Source organism: Bombus impatiens, unplaced genomic scaffold (genome assembly GCF_000188095.3).
Source record: "Bombus impatiens unplaced genomic scaffold, BIMP_2.2 scf_0362, whole genome shotgun sequence".
Lineage (NCBI taxonomy): Eukaryota > Metazoa > Arthropoda > Insecta > Hymenoptera > Apidae > Bombus > Bombus impatiens.
The window spans coordinates 183,329-204,994 of NT_176781.1; the positions used below are offsets into that span (position 1 = coordinate 183,329).

At 39.2% G+C, this 21,666-nt stretch overlaps 1 protein-coding gene across 2 annotated transcripts in view; it reads left to right on the plus strand.

Moving 5' to 3' along the window:
* Positions 1-21,081, plus strand: part of LOC100745017 (plastin-2) — a 45,732-nt gene extending 24,651 nt beyond the window's left edge. Inside the window, exons 1-4 of one of the 2 annotated variants that reach the window (XM_012385981.3) lie at positions 13,450-13,622; positions 15,930-16,360; positions 17,234-18,452; positions 19,230-21,081. In XM_012385981.3, coding sequence (XP_012241404.1) covers positions 13,548-13,622; positions 15,930-16,360; positions 17,234-18,452; positions 19,230-19,427 — 1,923 coding nt within the window. In that variant the 5' untranslated portion in view covers positions 13,450-13,547 and the 3' untranslated portion in view covers positions 19,428-21,081. Of the gene's footprint in view, positions 1-13,449; positions 13,623-15,929; positions 16,361-17,233; positions 18,453-19,229 lie in introns of those variants that run through there. The other variant, XM_003489726.4, reaches the window with a different exon arrangement.
* Positions 21,082-21,666: the final 585 nt, after the last annotated feature.

A 21,666-nucleotide genomic window follows, 5' to 3' on the forward strand; every position in this document is an offset into this window, starting at 1 on the left:
ACTGTAGAAAATCATTATCATTAGTTTGCGTATTTTTCATTAGTTTTCATGTTAGTTTCATCATTAGTTTTTATGTGTATTAAATGCTCGTAACGTCTTTTTCGACGAATCTCCGATGAATCGAAACATACGGAAGCTGGATCAGCGAAAATAGTTGGCATTCCTCGCGTACATCCGCCACGCGATTCGGTGCTCGCTGATTAATTATACCGGTAATTGATCGGCATCGTTAACCTTGATCGCGCTAGATCTCACTTTCGCCTACGTTGGAAACCGAATCACGCACGAATCGAATGGCGTGTGACACGACCGGTGGAGGCAAAAGTCTCGACGTATAGAGAACGACTACGAGGACAACCGTGTAACGATTAATCGATGGCTACCGTCTCAAGACGCTGCAACAACTCATAATAAATGCAGAATATCCAATAGACTAACATTGATAGCATACTTTTCCGTTGACTGGTGGAATTACACCTAGGGTTACGAATATAGGTATCTGGACTTTAGAATACGCTGTACGACAGGGGATTATTCCTTCATCGTTATCGCGATATACGCGAAGCTTCCATATGTTGTTGTACGTCTTCCTTAATCCGTCGCGTATACGAAGCGTTGCTTTTCACTATGAAAGTAGGCTTCAGAGGATTGTGCTTGCCGTTGAGTATGTAACGTCCAGGGATGATAAACGTAGCTATAAAGTAAGGAAAGGTTAAATCATTACGTAAGAGAGAACATCCGTTTCTCGTATGTCCTTTGTGTCTCTTGGCCTTATTCCATTCCGACGAAAGTGACAACATAGTTTTGACAACTGTTACTTTCGCGTTCTAAAAGAGGACAATATGTATTTATATCTTTGATTGTGCAATTCAGGGGCTCTCGCGTACGATCACTTACCAATTAATAATATTAGCGAATTGGCAAATGAGACGAGTTGTATAATTTTGCAATTTTGCGAATGGGATGTCATAAATACTGTGTTTTAAATTTACTATTGTTTATATAGAAGATTTATAAGAATTGAAAATTAATCGTGTACTCGTGTACCTAGCATTACTTTACCTGCTGAGCCGGTCATGTACGCGATCGTTTATTTTAGTAACAATTTCAGTAACCAAGAACGACTTAATTTATAGTATTATAGGTATACACGTGGTCGTTAAAAAAAAGTTGCTCTTAATTCAATGATCGTACTATAAAAATAAATAATACTATAAAAATTCTTATAGAATTGTGCAAGTGTTCGTTCATCCACGTCCTCTTTAAATTTGTCGATTATTCGCTTGTATTGGAATTGCAAGGTAAAATATGCAGGAAGACGAAATTATTAGTTACGCAAATCTGAGTTGTGCGACTCGAAGCTTTACTTTGCCGTATGGTAATTTCTAGGTGTATCCGATGATTTGTGGTAAAATATCAATGGAATTAGATTAAACGTGTGCAGCGAGAGAAACTAAGGAGCGGCAACGAAACGTATCCTTCAATCAAGAACGATTCGCTCGAAGCTGTTCAATTATCGCCACTTGAACTAACTCCGAAGCGACTAGCGAACTTTTTACTCTGTCGTGACGCCCATTAAGGGATCATTGCCGAGCTTTCAGCAGCGCGTGTAAAACGCGGCCGTAATTTATTCCGCGTGACAACGCATCGCGCAGTCTGCCGCATATAAATTAAACCTGCTGACAAAAACTTACCAACCGTACCATACAGTATCACGATTCGTTACGAAAACTGTTATTTCGTCGGACGTTACAGGCAGTTTCCCTGTTGCGTGGTTTCCACACCAGAATTATTCGATCACCGGGATATTCCTGCGCCGTACGTTTTTGTTTAAGCGACTTTCGATGTCCGACGACAGATCGTTTAATTCGCGTGTTCTGCTGTTTCGATACTCGTCCATTTATATTTTTTTCAATATTTTCTGTCGAGAAACTGTAGAAACTGGAAACCGAAGGGCTGCCACAGCAACGAAGCAAATCGATTTTCTAACGATTCGGGTAAACGTGCGAAGATCGATTTAAAATAAACTAGAATCGGATTACTTTGGAAGCGCGCTATAAATCTCTGAATTTATATAGATAGATAGAATTTATATAGATAGAATTTATATAGTAATGACATTTCACACTTTCGAATACGAAGCTTATGGCTTTCTCTTTCAATAAGTACCTTTTTATCGCTGTGTTTTATTTTACAAAAGCTCCAATTGCTGTTGGTAAATTAGAGCCGCATAGACTCAATGGAGGAGACCTGGAAACCGTTCAGCCTAGATATATGTAATCTTGAACTCATTGAATATAATGTAGAAATTCTCAAGCTTGTTTAGAATTAATATACATAATACCGAAGTCATTAAATTCTATTCAGCCAATGTATATGTGAGCATCAGGAGGCACCATCGGTTACGATGTTTATATCCGGGTTATGCGAATTTCTACGAGGCTCGATGCCGTGGGATTCAAAGATTTATTAGAGTCTCAAAAGTTTAAGGATTTTCAGAATCCTGTAGAGTCACAGAGGTCCAGAAATATTACAGTTTCTAGATCTTGGAGTTCCAAAAATGTCACAGTCTCAAGGTCTCTGAGATGCGTTAGAGAAACGAGCCGATCTCCGAAACCTTGGATGTACGAAAGTCCCTCAGAGTTAGAGTTCAGAGGTTCGATTGACGTTGAGAATTCTAATGGCAAATCCGGAGTTTCAATTATGCTACTGTAGGGTCAATTATCCGAACGACTGCGACGATGGAAGATCTCACTGACCTCGGAAATCCTAATGACCACGAAGGTCTCGTGGGTCTCAAGAATCCTAATGACTTTAAGAGTCCCTATTTCTGGTTCCGCCTTCTAACTGTCGAGTACTATCTTCGTTTGTCTAGTATCATGACTTCTTTAGTACTTTGGCTCGTCCAGCTTCCCTAGTTATTTCTATCGATTGGAGATTGAGTGTCATATCGAGCCTCATGATTTCTACAGTTCTATCTATAGAGCTTTCTGAGCTTATAGTTGACTACGTGTGTCGATTACCAAACGTCCTACCGTTTCAGTGTCACAAGTTTTACTATCTACAATGACCATTCTTCCACGAAGGACGTAAAGTCGTGCAGTTACATAGAAACCGTTTTATTTTCTACCACCCTATCTGCTGTTAAATTAGATCAATAATTTATTGCAATTAGTACGCTTGTTCCGCGCGACTTCCGTGTTCTGCGAAGAAAGATAAAGAAAGTTTAAGCTGAACGGCATTGTTCCAAGGAATTTTAACGTCAGATACGTACAGTTATTTTTTCCGCATTAGACTGCTAACCACTAGTCTTCGTCTGCATTCTAATTACGTCTAATTGCGTTTTATCTTCATTCCGCATGCGATAAACCAGCGTGGATGTATTTCCGATGACGAGCCGTCGACGTTTCGAAAATCCTAGCAAACGTTTTAAATCGAATCGATGATAGTCATCAATGACTAATCGGCCTTCGTCATCATTGACTGTCGTCTTATTCGTGATCGTATTCGACAATTAGTAGGTGTGTCTTGCGAATAACCATCGTTCTTACTCGGTTTTCTTAACATTTTGCGATTCTACGCTCACGAAACGGTGTATAGGCACAGACGCATACACACACTCTAGCACAAAAGTCTTAGTTTAATTTTATCGGTTGGCCTTTAGCCCATTATCGATGCCTATAGAGCACTTATACTCTACTTTTCTATGACTCCGTGTAAGCGCAACAGGTGTACGTACACTTTTGTAACTTACTATTCCTGTAAAGGAATCCTCCCACATAACTGCAAATATTTAGATTTAATATACAATTAATACACAATTCGATGCCAGGAATATCGGAAAACATTGGCAAAGGCATCGTAACATATTGTGCTATTTTTTAGAATATATTTACGTTTAACGAATGTAAAATTTGACGTCGACAAAATTACCGGAGTTAAAGTTTCTGTAATACTGCATATACAGGGTGGTTTTTAACTGGTGGTACAAGCGGGAAGGGGGTGATTCTAGGCGAAAAAAGAAGTCGAAAATATAAAATAGAAAAATTTTTTTTTTCATTTTTCCATCGAGACAACGATCTACAGTGAGATCCGTTATAACGAGACGCGATAAAGTGCACGCGTACCGAGCGAAAATTCAAAGTCGATTTTCTCGTAAACAAAGCCTCGAACGAAAAATTTTTATTCTATATTTTTGACTTCTTTTTTCTCGTAGAATCATCCCCTTTCCGATTGTACCACCAGTTACCAACCACCCTGTATATACATATTGCGCAATATGTAAATATATGTACGTACATGATATGTAAATGTACATTGGTGTTCTTTAAAATGTATCTAAGGTCAGTCGACAGAAAATTTACGAAACTGATACGAAAGTCAGTGGAATATATTGTCAGCGTTTAATATTACCATTAAATATTAAATATTGTCCATTCTGTTATTACGTTTGAAGGAGTATATGCAAACTTTTGTGGCTGACTGTATATTCCATATACACTTGCACGATTGCATATGATTACGTAATTGTCAGTAGAATCCACTACGCGTACGTATCCGCAAGCTCGACTTCAGTCCATCGAGCATTCGCCGTGGAAGAACAAACTCGTCGCACGTGTTTCATGTAGGTGGAATCTCATCGTGACGTAGCTAAGTCACCTCTATCGTTACCTTGAAATCAAGGAAACCTCGTTGACTCAACGATCGAAATCTGGAACGCGTCGTATACACTTTGTACTTGAATCCTTCCATATCCCCCAAATTTACGCTATCGCTTTACCAGGAATTTCTCTTCCCCAGTCTCGTAAAGGCGTTCCTTTACGAAACTTCTTATCGCTGTTGTCATGTTTGCACTGTCGGATTTACAATTATAACTCCTACCTCGATTTTACGACAATTTTGCAATATCGTTGATTCTTGCTCGCGACACGCCGAGACGATTTCGTCATTGTAATGATTACTTGTACATGGTGAAAGAGATACGTTAATATCGAAAATGAAAACGTTGATGCATCGATGTACCTGTGTTTAGTTGTTGTACGTATTTTATGGAAATATTTTGCATTTCAAATTATAGACAACGTTCGAAACTGACAGGGAAAAAGCTTCGTGAAAACATTTTTGTTGATTTTAATGTCACTTCGAGGCTAAGAAGCAATATTTTAATGTAAAATAACTAAAGATAGGAAGGAAGTATAATTGCTATACAAACAATATTCCAATATTACGACGAATAATAGTTTAAATTGTGAAAAAATATATGTTTCAGTTCAAAATGAAATAAAGAGAGAATTTTGATAACGCCAGATTAATTAACGCGATCGATTTTATCGTGTCCTTCTTCTGTAGCCTTTCTACAATGGATCGCATATTGTATAGAATATTTTTAAATATGCTACGATGGAACAAACAATTCTAGATTAACGTTGCACGCTCCTGCACGAACTTTCTTATCTCCACTTATACACACTTATGCACACTACCAGCCAAAACTTTGGAATCGTACGTGTTTCATAAAATCCAAGCGTTTAGAAAATCCTGGAAAAGAAGTTGCAGAATTCTACCAGCTTCGGAATTCCCGAAAATTTTATTCACGCGAAAGAAATTATTACTCATATCCTGCAAGCACCGATTTAATGAAACAAGTGGTAATTTTCAAAAGTTCCTTACGACACACGTAATATACCGATAAAAGATATCCATGTAAATGTCCAGATATTTTCGCCAGCTACTGCAACATCTCCAATCGTCTCTGCTCTTCGAACGCACAAACTTTAATACCTGAACGACAGTATGACTTGTCCATGTATCACTTGCACCAACGATGCCGATACTTGGCGAGGAGACGATCATCCGTTAGATGAAGAAAGTGAGGCAAAAGTTGTTATGCCGCATTAAGGGCAATACCGTTTGCTCGCGAGTTCACGGTGGTTTCTTCTGGCCTAGTCCAGATTGTCTATTAACGCAACCGCGTACAGTACAAATAACAGCGGAGCTGGCTACTTTTTCCTCCAGGGTAATTCAATCGTGATTTCCAAAGAGGGACGAGGAGGGAACACAGAAGGGCGGGGACAGAGAGCGCAATGCGACGCGACGCCAGCGAAACCAGTTCTCAGGATGAAAGCAAACCGAGAGAGAAGTCTGACCCCGGCTCGGCAGTGTGAACAGTGCGAGCACCCGCGTCTACAGGGTGTCCGAGCAACCTATCTGCTGAAGCCTCGTGGCGAGATTGGATATCCCCTCGTGCGCCCTTCGCGACCTATTCCACGATATCTCGCCGCGAAATCACTGGGCGCTCCATTTCGCATCGTTGAGAATTATAGGAACGCGGCTATGTGGAAGAAATCGATGTTTTCGAGCAGTTTGGACCCTCCTACGGATAGTTTTTGAATATGTTTAAAGTAATTAACGAATATAGCGCCGATGTGAAATTATGCTACTTAAAGGGAATTCAAAAAATGCGGAGAAATAGCGTGCACAGGTATAGATGAACTTGAAAATTCTGTTCGCGATTTTCTATTGTAAAGGATGATACTTTTTTAACGTCTTCAGGAATATACATAGACGTGTGTACATTTAGTTATCACACTGAAAGATTAAGATAAAATACAAGTATCTCTTCCTGTGGCCTTAAAGAGGCACACAGTATCGTCGCACAGTGCCGGCATTTGCACGAGGATTCGCGATGAAAATCAAAGGTAGCCACGTTCGCGGAACAGGTTCGCGCGTTCGCAGGCGACGTTCGCGAGCTCCGTTCTCGCGTACCACTGTACGGCGTTTGAGCGAAGATTCGAGACGAAGATTAAAAATGCATATAATGTGCAATTTTCCTGAAACGTCATATCAGTGGATCCGACGTGAGTAAAAGTCTGCTCATGAAATCTTTATTAGCGTTTTCCCTACTACCTGCCACGGTTGAAATATCTTGAATATTTATTTATTTGTCTAACCATACACAGTGACGTTTATGTAAATATCGCCGATGTCGGGAACGATCTTTTCAATTTTGAAAAAAATACTTTTCTTAAGTGTCACGCAGGAATCGTTTATCTCACGCTTCTATTCTGCCAGATATTGCGTCGACATTTAGCGAAGAACGGAGCTTTTGCGTAGCTTTGAAAATTTTCTTGGAATAGGCGTGGTCAGAAATCCAGTCTTCGATCAACTCGCGATTACGAATTTCGTTAAAGAGATAACATTCGGGCTAGTAGTTCGTGGCGGATGAAAATTATATAGCAGTGTAATACAATAACTTCTTGATACAGGACAATCAAAATTACAGGATGGTTCGGATGAGTTTTTAAAATTGTTCTTCGAAGAAAGAAGGACATTTTTGCCCAAATTCTCCGTGTTTAAGATATAACGTACGCTATTTGACAAGAATTGACGAAAGAGAATGTACAACGAGCGAGCTAATTTTCAAGTGATCAGATTTTGACGTACGATCGATTTTTACTAATCCTCTATCGATATTTGCGAGATTTTCTTTAAATTTATATTACATACAGGCTGACTTTATCATCGAATAATAAGATCAAAATCGAACAATGATTATTTTCATTTTTGTTCATTGCATGCCGCACTGTGCGTTGGGCCATAGACGATTCTAACGATTTAGGATACACACTGTAATTTTTAATTCGTATTCATTCATCGCGTACGATTTTTACAAAATAAAATTAGACACGTACAAATTAAGTAACACGCGTCAAGCTTCTGTAATCGATATTATACGCGTCTGTTAAATTGAAATACCTCTGGATCAGTGATTACGAGCAGGATGTTATGAAACAAATTTTTATATTTACACCTCTCCTAACTACGTATTAGAGACAGTACTGTACGGCAATCGGTTTCCGATTTATTCCGCTCCAAACGACTCTCAATTGCGAAAGTATTAAAACCGCGTACAAGTCTAAATTAGAAGAATTGCTTACACGACAATTTACAAGGATAAATAAATTACAGTGAAAATTAGGCTCGTTGTTTGGATACAATCGTTCTCCGAGACATCGCTGACACATATAAAATATCAGACAGCATGCGTTCTTGTAAGTAAAATCTCTAACACTATAGCGTCTTTCAAGCGCTCGACCAGCTCCATTATAAACTGAGATTCGAATCTCGGAGAGGTTGCATTTGCTCGTACCAGAGGCTGGCTACAATAATATCGTGCCTTTGTAATTCCAAGCGTATGAGATCACAGTCGGCCAACGAAAAACTCGAGAAAGTCATTACACAGCACGGTGTTTCAGCTTTTTGTACTCATTATTCCGAAACGCCGTGACCACGGGGGGAAACGCAATCACGCTTATGTTAGGAGTACGAATATAGTAGGTAATTTACCTATTTGTGAAACGGGCCCTGAGTAACGTGCTTTGAAAAAGGCACGAGGCCTTCGATGAAAATTGCGTTTGTAAATGAAAACAGTTTAGTTCCGGAGTAAAGGTAAATTAATGGAAAATAAAATGAACTATCATTATAACGTAAACGTAAAATGAGATACCTTTACATAGCGTTAAAAGAGCAGCTCTTCTCGAATAATTTCTGATCGTTGTTATCATTACATTGTGGAATTAATAATGGAAATTTGGTATAAATAATTAGAACAGGCGACTGAACTTCGGATGTCGAAGATGCAACGACAAGTACGTTTAATAGTTATTAGTTGAGATTAGAATACTATAATTTGTTAGAATATCGATACTCAATATTTGATCAAACACCCAAGTTCAAGTTTAGTTCAAATTACTGACATAGAATTGAGCTAGATTCTTGGTTCACCCAACTTCTCTAGATTTTACTAATTCAACTCTTTACGACTCATTAGTATTCAATTACGAGACAACTGGATTTCATAAACATTTTTATCTTCGTATAATAAAATAAAATTGCCTATCTAACTGATGCAAAGTTTTATATTTGCATCGCATTTTATTAGAATCCAATTTCGAAACAATCGAATTAGATAAATAAAATAAAATAAAATTACCCAGCCAAGTAACAGAAAATTTCATACGTATATCGTCGATGTAGACGGTACAATCTCTATTCATAAAAAATTTTCATAAAAAATCACGCGTGGAATTGTGTAAATAAAAAGCCTTCGACGAAACGAAAGACAACGTACCAAACTAAAATTGCAGAACCGTTGTTCGCATTCGAACACCGTGGAACGAGAAGAGAGAGAACAGAGTCTTCGATGCGAAACATTCTCGGGCATACTCGCGCAATCGATGCTGCTCCTTACGTTACGATCCACCTTCCGGATGCCAGAGAACGCTGATGCGTTTCGTATGCAAAAATGCGTTTCCAACGATACGCCTGTAACTCCTCTTCACGTCCCGCGGATCGCGGCCGATCGTCGCAGCCCATAGAGTTCGAGAAAGCGAACAATCTAGCCGAGTAAGCAACCGGTAGGCGTTTCAAGCTTGAGTAAATGTATAACTCTTGCCAGTTGCACAATCAGCGTGCCAACTCTGTAATGCACTATATTGTTCTTCGTTTGTTTTCCTGGTTGGTCACTGTCTTTGCGTGCTAACGTTGTGCTTTCTCACGTCTTTGCGTGTTATTCAGTTCACAGTCGACCCGTGTCCGAGATTGCACGGAGATGCAGGTGGTTACATACTTTAAGGGGCAACATTGATCGTTCGTTGCTAAGGTTCGAGAGGCAATCGGAGCGTGCATGAAACGCAACGAAATGTCGACGTGTCGATGAAATAGTGATTTTTATTATTATTTTTGATATTTTATTATTTTAATATTTTCTGCTATTTTTCAAAGGTATAGATTGGTATAGATTCAAAGGTATAGAAAAGTATAGGTATCATTGTGTTGTTTACGCAAAATGTAGTGTACCGAAATGTAAGAAAAATTGAAAGGTGTCTTTTGGTAGAATTTTCTTCAATAATAATATCAATGATATTAAATTCTTGCGATCAGAAGGGTTCTCGTGACATGTTTTATTTATTTTTTAAATAAATTCAAGATTGCGTTCCTAAAATTTTTTTTTAGTACATTTCGTAGATTCCCAGGATATTCGGAATTTCTTATCATAGAAGATAGGAAACGATAATAGAACGATGGTTGTGTGAATTGGACACACGGGGTCGAATGTTTGAACAGAAGTTCAACGTTATTTACTTACTCTTGGTCGATCTAACCTCGGACTTAACATCGATTTGATTCGTTTAGAACTGTTCTTCTTTTCTATTAACCGATCTCAATCTCTTCCATTGATCGATCCCAAAGAGGATATTCCTTTTTAATCCCTGCATCGAATATCGAATTAGGAGTAACATTTGTCCAAGTTAATTCGTTTTGTTACTGCGTAAGAATTTAATCTCGTTAAATATACGGCAGACTATTTCCATTGATATATAAATATAAGAGTTTCGAAAGTTATAAAGTCAAATATTATACGACAGCAAACGTTATGTAATATCTGAAACAACTCGATCTAGGTTTATTAACGTTAATGTAATGCGATTACGAATTATGAATTGATCGATAAAGCGGATCGGATCGTGTGCCGAGTGAAAAACGAGACAGTTATCGATACTCGACTTCGTAGAGAGAATGGTAGGTGGAAAGGTACATTTACGTTGACCTGGTTACAAATTACCCACGATCGAATTGCTGCATTTTGCCGGGTCAACGCGCTCCGCTTGACTTCTCGGTATTTCCAGCGCAATACCACGATATTAAGTCATCGTGACGTTACTTTCATATCGTTTAATCAAGAACGCTCGCTTATCCCGTTTGGCACTACGTTTTTTAGTCTTTTAATCTTGTAGAAAATTACGCGAATTTTTTCTTCGTCCACGGCACTCGGATTTATCTCTGACAATACGTAAAATTCGACGAGAAACACGTCTATTACTCGACTTTCTATTTCGTTCTGTTTCTTTCACTTTTTCCATACAAAATACTCGCGGTTATCTAGAAAGCGACCTATCGATCGCGTAAAAATCAAAGTAGTTAAAAATCCGAATTATTTGATCTTTCAAATATTATAACGAATATATATCTTGCTTTGGGTATTTCGCATATTTTTATACAGGGTGGTTGGTAACTAGTGGTACAAACGGAAAGGGGGTGATTCTAGGCGAAAAAAGAAGTCGAAAATATAGTTACCAACAGTTACCAACCACCCTGTATATAAAGTATAACGAAAATATAATATTCACGTACGTAATTAATTGAACTGCAATTTCGATCATTAATAATTGTTAGCGAGCTATATCTTTAACTCTATTCGTCGTCTTCATCGTATCATAAAAGTATAAAGTTTGATAAATGTCCGCGTTCTAGGAAACCACAAATCGAACGTTGCATCAACGAAATATTAGTCCTTAATTAATGGTTTCGCCTCAATAACCCCTTAACCTACAACTGCGGGCATAGCCAGTAGTACGATGATCGTACCAAACGTAAATATTACGGGCATAACCCGTAGTACGATGATCGGGCCAAATATAATATACAGGGTGGTTGGTAACTGGTGGTACAAGCGGGAAGGGGGTGATTCTAGGCGAAAAATGAAGTCGGAAATATAGAATAAAAATTTTTTTTTTATTTTTCTATCGAGACAACGATCTACAGTGACGTTGTAACGTACCGTACGCGTACCGAGCGAAAATTCAAAGTCGATTTTCTCGAAAACAAAGCCCCAAACGAAAAATTTTTATTCTATATTTTCGACTTCTTTTTTCGCCTAGAATCACCCCCTTTCCGCTTGTATCGCCAGTTACCAACCACCCTGTATATCGCATGTAATCTACATTCAAATTCTTAAAAAAACGTATAAGCAGTCCAGTCTGGTTGTTAGATATACGAAAATATATCTGTGGTTTGCTGCAACGAGTACCAATATCAGCTTTATAAAGTCTAGGTATTTGTACGTAGAGATGGATACAAGAAAACGTTGGAAAATTCATGTCCAAATAATTCCTCACACAGGAGTTCCTGCTGTGTCGAACTTCTCTTCTAACACGGAAAGAGAGAATTAAAACTTAGGTTGTTTGCGTTTCCTACGTTGGCTTTGATCATTTTTGGAGAAAGTTTATTTTACGTAAAATTCTTACATTGCATGTACGAACGCTGTTACAGTCGTTTCTGGATAGAACTGGAAATCCTCGTTTTTTATACAGAATATACAATAGTTTATTTTTAATAATTGCAATTTTTCTCATTTTTGCGATTTACGAAGATACGACATCGGCGCTTCTTGCACCAACTTACTTACATACACAAATATATACATTTCGGAAATGAAAATTTCCAATAAAGTTACAAAAATGTTAGGAAAGTGTAGCAGGAGATCACCCCAAGTTTTTAAAAGTGATTTTCTCAACAGAACTAATAATGGTGAAATGTTGTAACTACAAGAGTTTTCCGTATACCTCGACTGTCATGAGCTTGTTACGAAATTTTTAAAAAGTCAATCGTTATCGTTCCCGGTCGCTAATCGTTATGCGATTGCTTTTTTTCAGATAGACGATTATTATCGTTCTATTAGGGATTGTTACACGGAACAATTAACTGGCCATTTAATCGCGGTACTTTAACGCGATAAACCCGGCAAACCGCTTTAATCAGTTTGTGCTTTCGGTCTGTCAATAATGGCCCGGCTTTACAATTCGGTTTTATGACGTTGCGCGATTATTTCACGTATTGTATCGTTTCTACCTTCTGCTTACCTGTCTCGTCGCAGATGAAACATTTTCGTGGCGCGAAGCTTCGACCATGAAAATAAAGAAACGATCGAAAGGCCGACGATAATCAGTGAAAAAATGGTTCGAGTGTATTATTTTGCTGTAAAGCAGATAAGTACAGGAGACAGTATAATAGTATCTATACTTATCTAAAGTCATCTAATACCTAAACTTATTTCCTGTGATAATGTCGACGTTTAATTCTTTTAACGTTTGAAAACACTCGAAGATAGGTATTTTATTCGCGTCGAATATTCAAGTTCAAAAATTTAGACACACGACGCTTTGATCCTATTGAATTTATAAATCGAAAATATGAAACAATAAATAAGATTTCTATTTATTTATCGGATCGATCGACACGACATTTCCTGTTGATAGTGGCTAGTATCGTTCGATGCTTCGATATCCGTAAACACATAGACATTTTTCCGTTAAATACTAATTTCATCCGCAATTTTCCCAATGATGTTGCCACTCGTATCGCTTATCCTCCGAGCCTCTCAATTAACAAGTCGAATAAGATAAGCGATAGCATCCAGATAAACAATCTGTTACGCCACTTTGTTCCGCGATTTGGTATACAAATGAAGTTCCGAATAATTGGAAAATCATTCGATATGACTTACATTATTATGTCATTGTATCGATAAGGTGTCAAGTTATCGTATGAATTTCTTTTCTTGGCCGTTCCTTTTTATCGAACATCCGATAACGGTGATAACAAGCGAGTCTAAATGCAACATTCAGTCCCTCGCAGCATCGTAACCCGGTTTGATCATTTTTGTCGGAGCGTGTTACCTTCCACGTTCTCGTTCCTCTACTCTTGCCATGGAGCTCCGCGAGATAAAAAAATGGGACGTTCTCGAGGAGTTCTCGAAGGATTTCTCTTCTTTTTTCAGCCTAGTAAGTAGCTTCAATCGGTTTTCCGTCGAGTTACGCCTTTACGTAAGCCGCTCGAGTGTTCGCGAAGCGAATCGATCAATCGTTGGGCGTGAAAGGTACGCCACGATCATCTGCCGGTCCATTTTTAAACGTCAAATCGGATTTCTCGACGAATGCTCGCGAAAGAAGTGTGAACGATAATGTGAATCGAAAGTGTTGTAAAATAGCTTGGGCGGATTGTAATTGCGCGTTGAATCATTCGTTGATTTATCTGTCGTGTAGAAGTTTATCAGTGAATTCCAAGAATGGAACAATATTACACCGAATGAATTTAGAAACTTGCGAATCAAGATGTTGCGTTCGAAAGTTCGAAGAATCTCGTGCGTTAGATCTGGAAAATCGAACGTCCGAATCTTCGAAAAGGAGATTTATTTTTTTCTTTCGCCAACGTTGAACTCCTCTAGGTAATTTTCATCACGCAAAATCTCCAAGTATCTTATAGTAAATTTGAATACTCTGGGACCTGTGTTCTCAAAAATCGAAACTTATTTTTTCTTTCTTTTTTTATTCCTTAATATTTCATAATCGGAGAGATAAAACAGAATAACCAGATTCAGTTGTACTTTTATATCAGTAGGTAGCGTTAGAGTAAGCGTGATGTTCTTTAATCTATGAGTATTCGAGAGAGTTAAAAGGCGATGAAAACTGTCTCGCGACGACAGGAGAGAAACGACCAACTCGGTGAACGAAGAACGATTCAGTGGCAAGAATAAAATGGTAATTAGTCGATTGTAACACGGTTTCCCGCGAACTGGCATAAAGAACTGTCGATTAACCCCGATGCAGCTTTCCAAGAAGGCGCATGCACGACCATTCCTAACGTCGTCATTGACTATTGTTCTCCGTGGAAATTGCACCGCCTATAATCACGACTGCACACTTGAAAACTAACGACGAGACTTTTATTGCAGACGACCTAGATATCGTTGGTTGAAAGGCGCCGATGAAACATTATTCTCTCCATTCACACGTGCGATACGCTCGTGATTAAATGATCGGGGATTGACCGAGCGTATGTCGAAGGGTTTCATTTTCCTCCAAGACGCGGTTGTTTCTCGGAAAGTTCCGCTACCGAACTCGCGTGAATTTTCACGGTATCTATTTCTAGTATTTCCCATTCGATTAGATAAGCAATCGAATTGTACGAAAGCCGAACTAACAAAGTTACCGTGTCTTTATTTTCGTACTAAAACAGCGTGTACTTGAACCTGTTAATACCCAAATGATTACTAGACGATGAATTTTTATGGGCACAATTAAGCTATAGGAATTTTCTGTTTTATATGTTTCGTGTATTTTTGTGCGTCCTATATATTCTGTACATTTTTACACCTTCAACATAAGCTATGACCTGAAAATTTCAAGGTCCGTATTATTAAGAAGCGAAACTATTTTCCCGAATATTGCAACCGTCCGACTCGATTTCGGCGCTCGAAGTTTTCCAGAATCCTACTTTACATACCTGAAATCGCGATCCTCGAGAACCAGAGCTATTTTTCCTGAACACTGCAGTACTTCGATTTATCTCTGACATCCAACAGACATCCAAGAATCCTGCGACAGGCCTGAAAATTTCAAGGTCCTTATTATTAAGAAGCGGAACTATTTTCCCGAATATTACAACCGTCCGACTCGATTTCGGCGCTCGAAGTTTTCCAGAATCCTACTTTACATACCTGAAATCGCGATCCTCGAGAACCAGAGCTATTTTTCCTGAACACTGCAGTACTTCGATTTATCTCTGACATCCAAAGAATCCAAGAATCCTGCGACGGACCTGAAGATTATAAGACCTTCAAATCCTGAAGAATCGAAATTATCCTTCCTCGACGGTGCGACTCTCTGATCCAGCTTTAACATCCAAAGATTCCGCAAATCCTGTTCTATGTACAAATCTGAAAATTCCAAGTCCCAAGGCTATTTTTTCCAAACACCACGACTCTTCGGCCCAACTGCGACTTCCAAAGATTCCGAGAATTCTACGATAGATGCGAAAATTAGAAGATTCGAATCCTTAAGAGTCAAAGCTATTTTCTATTTAACGTCAACACTCTGCGATTTTGATCGGATATCCGAAGATTCCAAAAATCCTAAACCCGAGAACTGGACTACCCGAATCCTCAGCGACCGGAACTATCTTCCTGAATTCCATGATTCTCGAATCCAGCTCATGCACCCGAACGCTTTACGCGCAAAAGCACGTGCTTGGCCTCTTTTAACCGCAGCCGGAAAGAGACTGGAAATCTAAAGAAACTTCGTTTCTGTTAGATCGACGAGAATGGGGACGGGTTCATCAATCTTACGGAGTTGCGAAGCGCCTTGGACATCTGTGGCTTCAAGATGCCCGGTTACAAGGTGCGTCAGATGATCGAGGAATACGACGACAAGCAGAGGTCGGAACACAAGGGACGACTATCCTTCGAAGAGTTCGAGAAACTCTGTAAAGAACTGAAGGCGAACGAATTGGGATCCACGTTTAAACAAGTGGTCTCGAAAAAGGAGAATTTAGAAACATTGGGAGGAATTTCCGAGGCATCCAGCGAAGGGACCACGCATTCTGTTAGATTGGAGGAACAGCTTGCCTTCAGCGACTGGATCAACACAAATTTGTCACACGATCCTGACTTGAAACATCTGCTGCTCATCGATCCGGAAGGCAAGACCTTATACGACAAGGTTAAGGATGGAATTCTTCTCTGGTATGTAATTTATATTTTCTATTATCTATATATGTATGTAACTTGTATAAAATAGGTTATTTATCGATACGTTCACGATTCTTTGATCTGCGTGATTATTCATAACGCGTGATTAGATATAATACATGTGTTTACAACGTGTGATTACATACAATAAATCACTTTCACTATGAACCTATCGATATTTCTATTTTTATTAGATTGGCTGGAAAATAGCGTTAGGAAATTTTCTTTTTACATTTACGATTTTATTCGAGGATTTCGACAAATCGCAAGTAATTATTATAGATTAAAATGTATAATTAGAGTATACAATTGCAATTGTATATTTTGATCTATAAACAGACAGTGCGATATTACCATTTGAATTAATCGCTGTTGAAAATTTCATTGATAAATTGTTCTGTAACAGGGAACATTTTAAAACTTGTACTTTGTACAAGTCGTATGGGAATAGTCTTCCTCAAGTATATCGATATCTGTTTCTTGTCTTTATGAATCTCGTTGACGAGATGAATGTTCGAAAATCGGACCACCTATAAGATGCAATATTAATATTTTAATAATAAAAACGAAAAATTCGACAGCGATGGAATAAGCGAATTATAACGCAGATAGAAGATGTTCTAGTAACTTGCTTATCTATAAGCAATATATCTAACAACGAATACTGCATGAAAGAGCAATTAATAGAAGTTTTATCTAAGATAATTAATTTCTTCCTTTCCGAAAAATATCCTGGTCGATCTAATAAATCGCTCAGCCTGTAAATACACGAATCCTTCTATTTTTACGCTCAGAAAGACAAATCCAATTATTATTTACCTAACTGATGAGAAATTGTACGACTAAAAAGAATGTTCTCTATTTCAGCAAAATAATCAATCACTCCTGCCCCGATACGATCGACGAACGTACCATCAATAAGAAGAACCTGACCCTCTACAAGAAACACGAGAACCTAACGCTGGCCCTATCGTCAGCCCAAGCTATCGGTTGCAATATCGTGAATATCGACGCGCACGATCTGACGAAAGGTTCGCCTCACCTGGTGCTGGGTCTTCTATGGCAAATTATACGTATCGGTCTGTTCAACCAGATCACCCTGGAAAATTGTCCAGGCTTGGCCACTCTCCTACAGGACGGAGAACGCATCGAAGACCTTCTAAAATTATCACCGGAATCTATCCTGCTCAGATGGGTGAACCATCATCTGGAAAACGCCGGTATAGCCAGGCGATGCCACAATTTCCATACGGATATCACCGACTCGGAGGTCTATACGTACCTCATCAAGCAAATCGCACCGAACACGGCTGGAGTTACTCTGGAGGCTCTAATGGAGCCGAACCACACCTCTCGAGCGGAAATTATGTTGCAACAGGCGGCCAAGCTGGGCTGCCGTAGCTTCGTAACACCCAGCGACGTGGTCAATGGCATATACAAGCTGAATCTCGCGTTCGTCGCCAATATGTTCAATAACTATCCTGGCCTGGACAAACCGGAAAGCAGCATCGAAGGCCTAGAATCCCTGGAAGAGACGAGAGAAGAGAAAACATATCGAAACTGGATGAACTCGATGGGCGTGATGCCTCATGTGAATTGGCTGTACTCCGATCTGGCCGATGGTCTGGTCATCTTCCAGCTTTACGACATCATCAAACCAGGCACAGTGAACTGGAACAGGGTGCACAGAAAGTTCACGAAACTGCGCAAGTTCATGGAGAAATTGGAGAACTGCAATTACGCGGTCGAGCTTGGGAAAACGATGAACTTCTCGTTGGTCGGAATCGCTGGCCAGGATATCAACGATGGAAACGCCACGTTGACTTTGGCTTTGATCTGGCAGTTGATGAGATCGTACACGCTGTCGATTCTCACGTCGCTGGCAGGCACCCAAGGTAGCACTTTGGTCGAGAAGGAGATCGTTCAGTGGGTGAACTCGAAGCTTCAAACGGCAGGGAAGACGAGCGGTATCAAGGGTTTCCAGGATTCGTCGATAGCCGATGGAAAGGTGGTGATCGATCTTATCGACGCCATTAAGCCGGGGTCTGTGAACTATGACCTCGTGAAGGAAGGTGGAACCGAAGAGGTGAGCCGTAGGGATTGTCGCTTTAAGGGAATAGAATTTGGTTGATTTGTTGGTTTTAAAGTTGTTGAGATCGCGAACGTCTTCAATTAGAGTTCGACGAAGTCGTTTCTTGTTGCGAACTTTTCTCTCTGGAATGAACTCACGGTCGGTGGAAAATTACAAACGAGTCTTCCTTAATATCGGAATATTTTTTGTATAGTTTCGAAATAATCATCGAGGAATTTTTGTTGATTTGCATAGAACAATTTGCCATTGCCTTAGAAAATATTGCAAGCCATTTATGGACTGTGGTATCTGTGGTATTAAATGACTTTAAAGACCTACAAAATGCAGCATAATTTGCCTGATATACGAACGTTATTTTCTTACTTACGTAATATAATATAACCTGTCCGAAGGTGAAGTTAAAAGAGATAATAATAAAATTTACATGAATTTCGATGTTTTAAATATACAATTCGAATTACAAAATCGCGTTTAATCTAGCTGCGGTCTTTGAATATTTATATCCGAGTATCTGTATCGTTTCAAAAATAGAAAGACCTGATGTTTTAAAAAATAAGTTACCGCGAAGTAGAAGCGAAAAACCATATACGCAAAACGATTCTTTCACATTTTTCACAAACCGAAGAGATTTGCATCAAAAGTCTAAAACCCAAACGATTCGAACATTCTGGAAGATGAACGAAACGAAACAAACAAACCATCCAAACGATCGTTTCGCTTACACGAAATTAACGCACTAATTCACGCGAATTTCATTTTTTCTTAACGCAGAACAACCTGGACAACGCGAAGTACGCGATATCCTTGGCCCGAAAATGCGGCGCACGCGTGTACGCGCTGCCAGAGGACATAACCGAGGTGAAACCGAAGATGGTGATGACTGTGTTTGCCTGTCTGATGGCGATGGACTACATCCCCAATATGGATTCCGTGAAGCAGCAGAACAACATTGCGAACAACGGTCAATAATGTCGCGCCGCTTGCGATTCGTCCGCGTACGATGTTTTCGCTGTGCACGGCAGGAACTGTGTCGACTGAGCCACGGTTTGCGCGCCGTGTCTCTTCTACGAGCGTAATAATTGTATATACACCTAGGTTAGAGTAGTTTGTTTTCCAAGACCGGAGCGACAAAAAAAAAAAAAAAGAAAAAAAGAAAGAAAGAAAAAAAGAGAAAAGAATGGAGAAGAAAGAAAAGGAAAATGGAGAAATAGCGAACCGAGAGAAGGGGAGGAAAAAATCGCTTAATATAGAGAGACGACGATTTAAACGAACGCGTTCTTTTCACGTCGTCCGCTAGTTAGGCAGATACTTCGCAAGATTCGGTTTGATTCAGAGCATGCGACGAAAGTGATTTTCCAAATGGTGGTTTTTGAAATTTTTTTAGTAGATAGAGTGGAAGAAGGTAGAGGACAGATCGTCACGTAGACTTTTGCTAGCGAGCTTTCAGTAAGAATCGTACGAGGATACAAGTGGAAAGTGTTTGTCATAATCGGACGGTTCGGACGACGCTTTAGATAACAATTTTTTTTCCCCCATTTTTTGCGGAAAGGAAACATGTTTCGACGAGATATAATGTTGCTTATCGATCGCTGATTGTTCGCCGAGTATGTACCGTGCACCGTGGTTTGTGATATGGGATTTCTCCTTCTCCGAATGTTTCCGCAATCATATCCCTCGTCTCACTCTCTCAATATTTGTAACCGTGATCATTTTTTAGATTTGTATAAATCGATTTTGTAACGATGTCTGTCTGTCAATGGTATCGACGATAAGAGGAAGATTCGATACGACGATCACGATCTTATACGAAATATCTGAACGTTAAGAGACTTCGGTAACTCGAGGGGACGAAATAATTCGCGTATACCGGATATACGTGGCTTTCAAATTGTCGATTATATATACATATATACATATATTTACATTCTTAGATCATATATACATATACATTTGAGATGTGTACACGTGTTTGATACCGCGAGTGTGAAAATTGTCAAAACTTCACAATGACAATGTCTTCGATAGATGAGTCAATCAAGCGAGCAATTCGAACGAAACGAAACCTCTAGGAAAACGTTGTATCTATGCATCTAGCGAAAGAAAGAAACAACAAACGGCTTTATACGAAACTTATATCGCGAGGTACCATTTCCTAATGTTCATCTCTAAATAGATCGTAAAAAATTGTTCGTATCGTTTTCAGGTAAATATTTCATTTTCATCGAACGATACGTCTGAAGACGAATTATACGCGATATTTGGATTCGTTTAATTAAAAAAAAAAAAAAAAAAGAAAAAAGAAAGAAAGAAAGAAAGAATAATACCAATCGAAGGCAACATACAAAAGAGAACGTATAAGAACTGAAACTATCGTCGTAAATTTGTGACTTGTCGAGCTTTTTTTCATTTTCGTGTTGTACCCAGTCATTCGCCATGATTTAACACGGTGAATACTATCGATGCGACGCGTGAACCAATTCCATATATCGTCGACGAACGAAATGAACGCACAAGGATCATTGTAATCGTGCCATTATAAATATCGAAATCGTAATCGTGATTGGATGCTTGTTGTAATATTTAACGATCGATTCCAACAAAACGTACTTACGTATTTAAAAAAGAAAGAAGAGGACGCTTTAACCTACGTTCTACAGCGAGCGACGAAACAACGCTGGTTCCTCTTGGTCGTACGCGTTTTTTTATATTTGGCGCGCGTATTCCGACGCAACGAAGCGCACTCTGTAGCCGAAAGAGCGTGCGAGTTAGGTTCGTTGCAGACGAACTACGCGATATCGTTGCAATTTTGCATCGTACGAATCTTTTATCAACGCAGTTTCGCATCGAATCACTTTGCAGCGATATCGTACGATTCGACAGATTGATATTTCCAAAGCCATAACATTTCGCTGTTACAAGGAAATCAAGGAATCAATGGCTGGTGTAATCGAGCGACGCGAAGTTGTCGCAACTTCGCGTAGCGCGCCAAATTCGAACTTGCTACAGAAAATTCACGCGCCTTTCCAATCGAACGATTAAACTGTCAATTCGTACATCGTCGATGCAAAATCGCAACGACGTCTCATTCGTCTGAACGTCTCATTCATTCTTTCGTAGTTGGAAAATATCATTTGGCGAAAAGTCGATCGACCGAATCTACTTTGTACTTGTTGTACCGTCTTCTTTTCCTCTGTTTTATTAGAGAAGA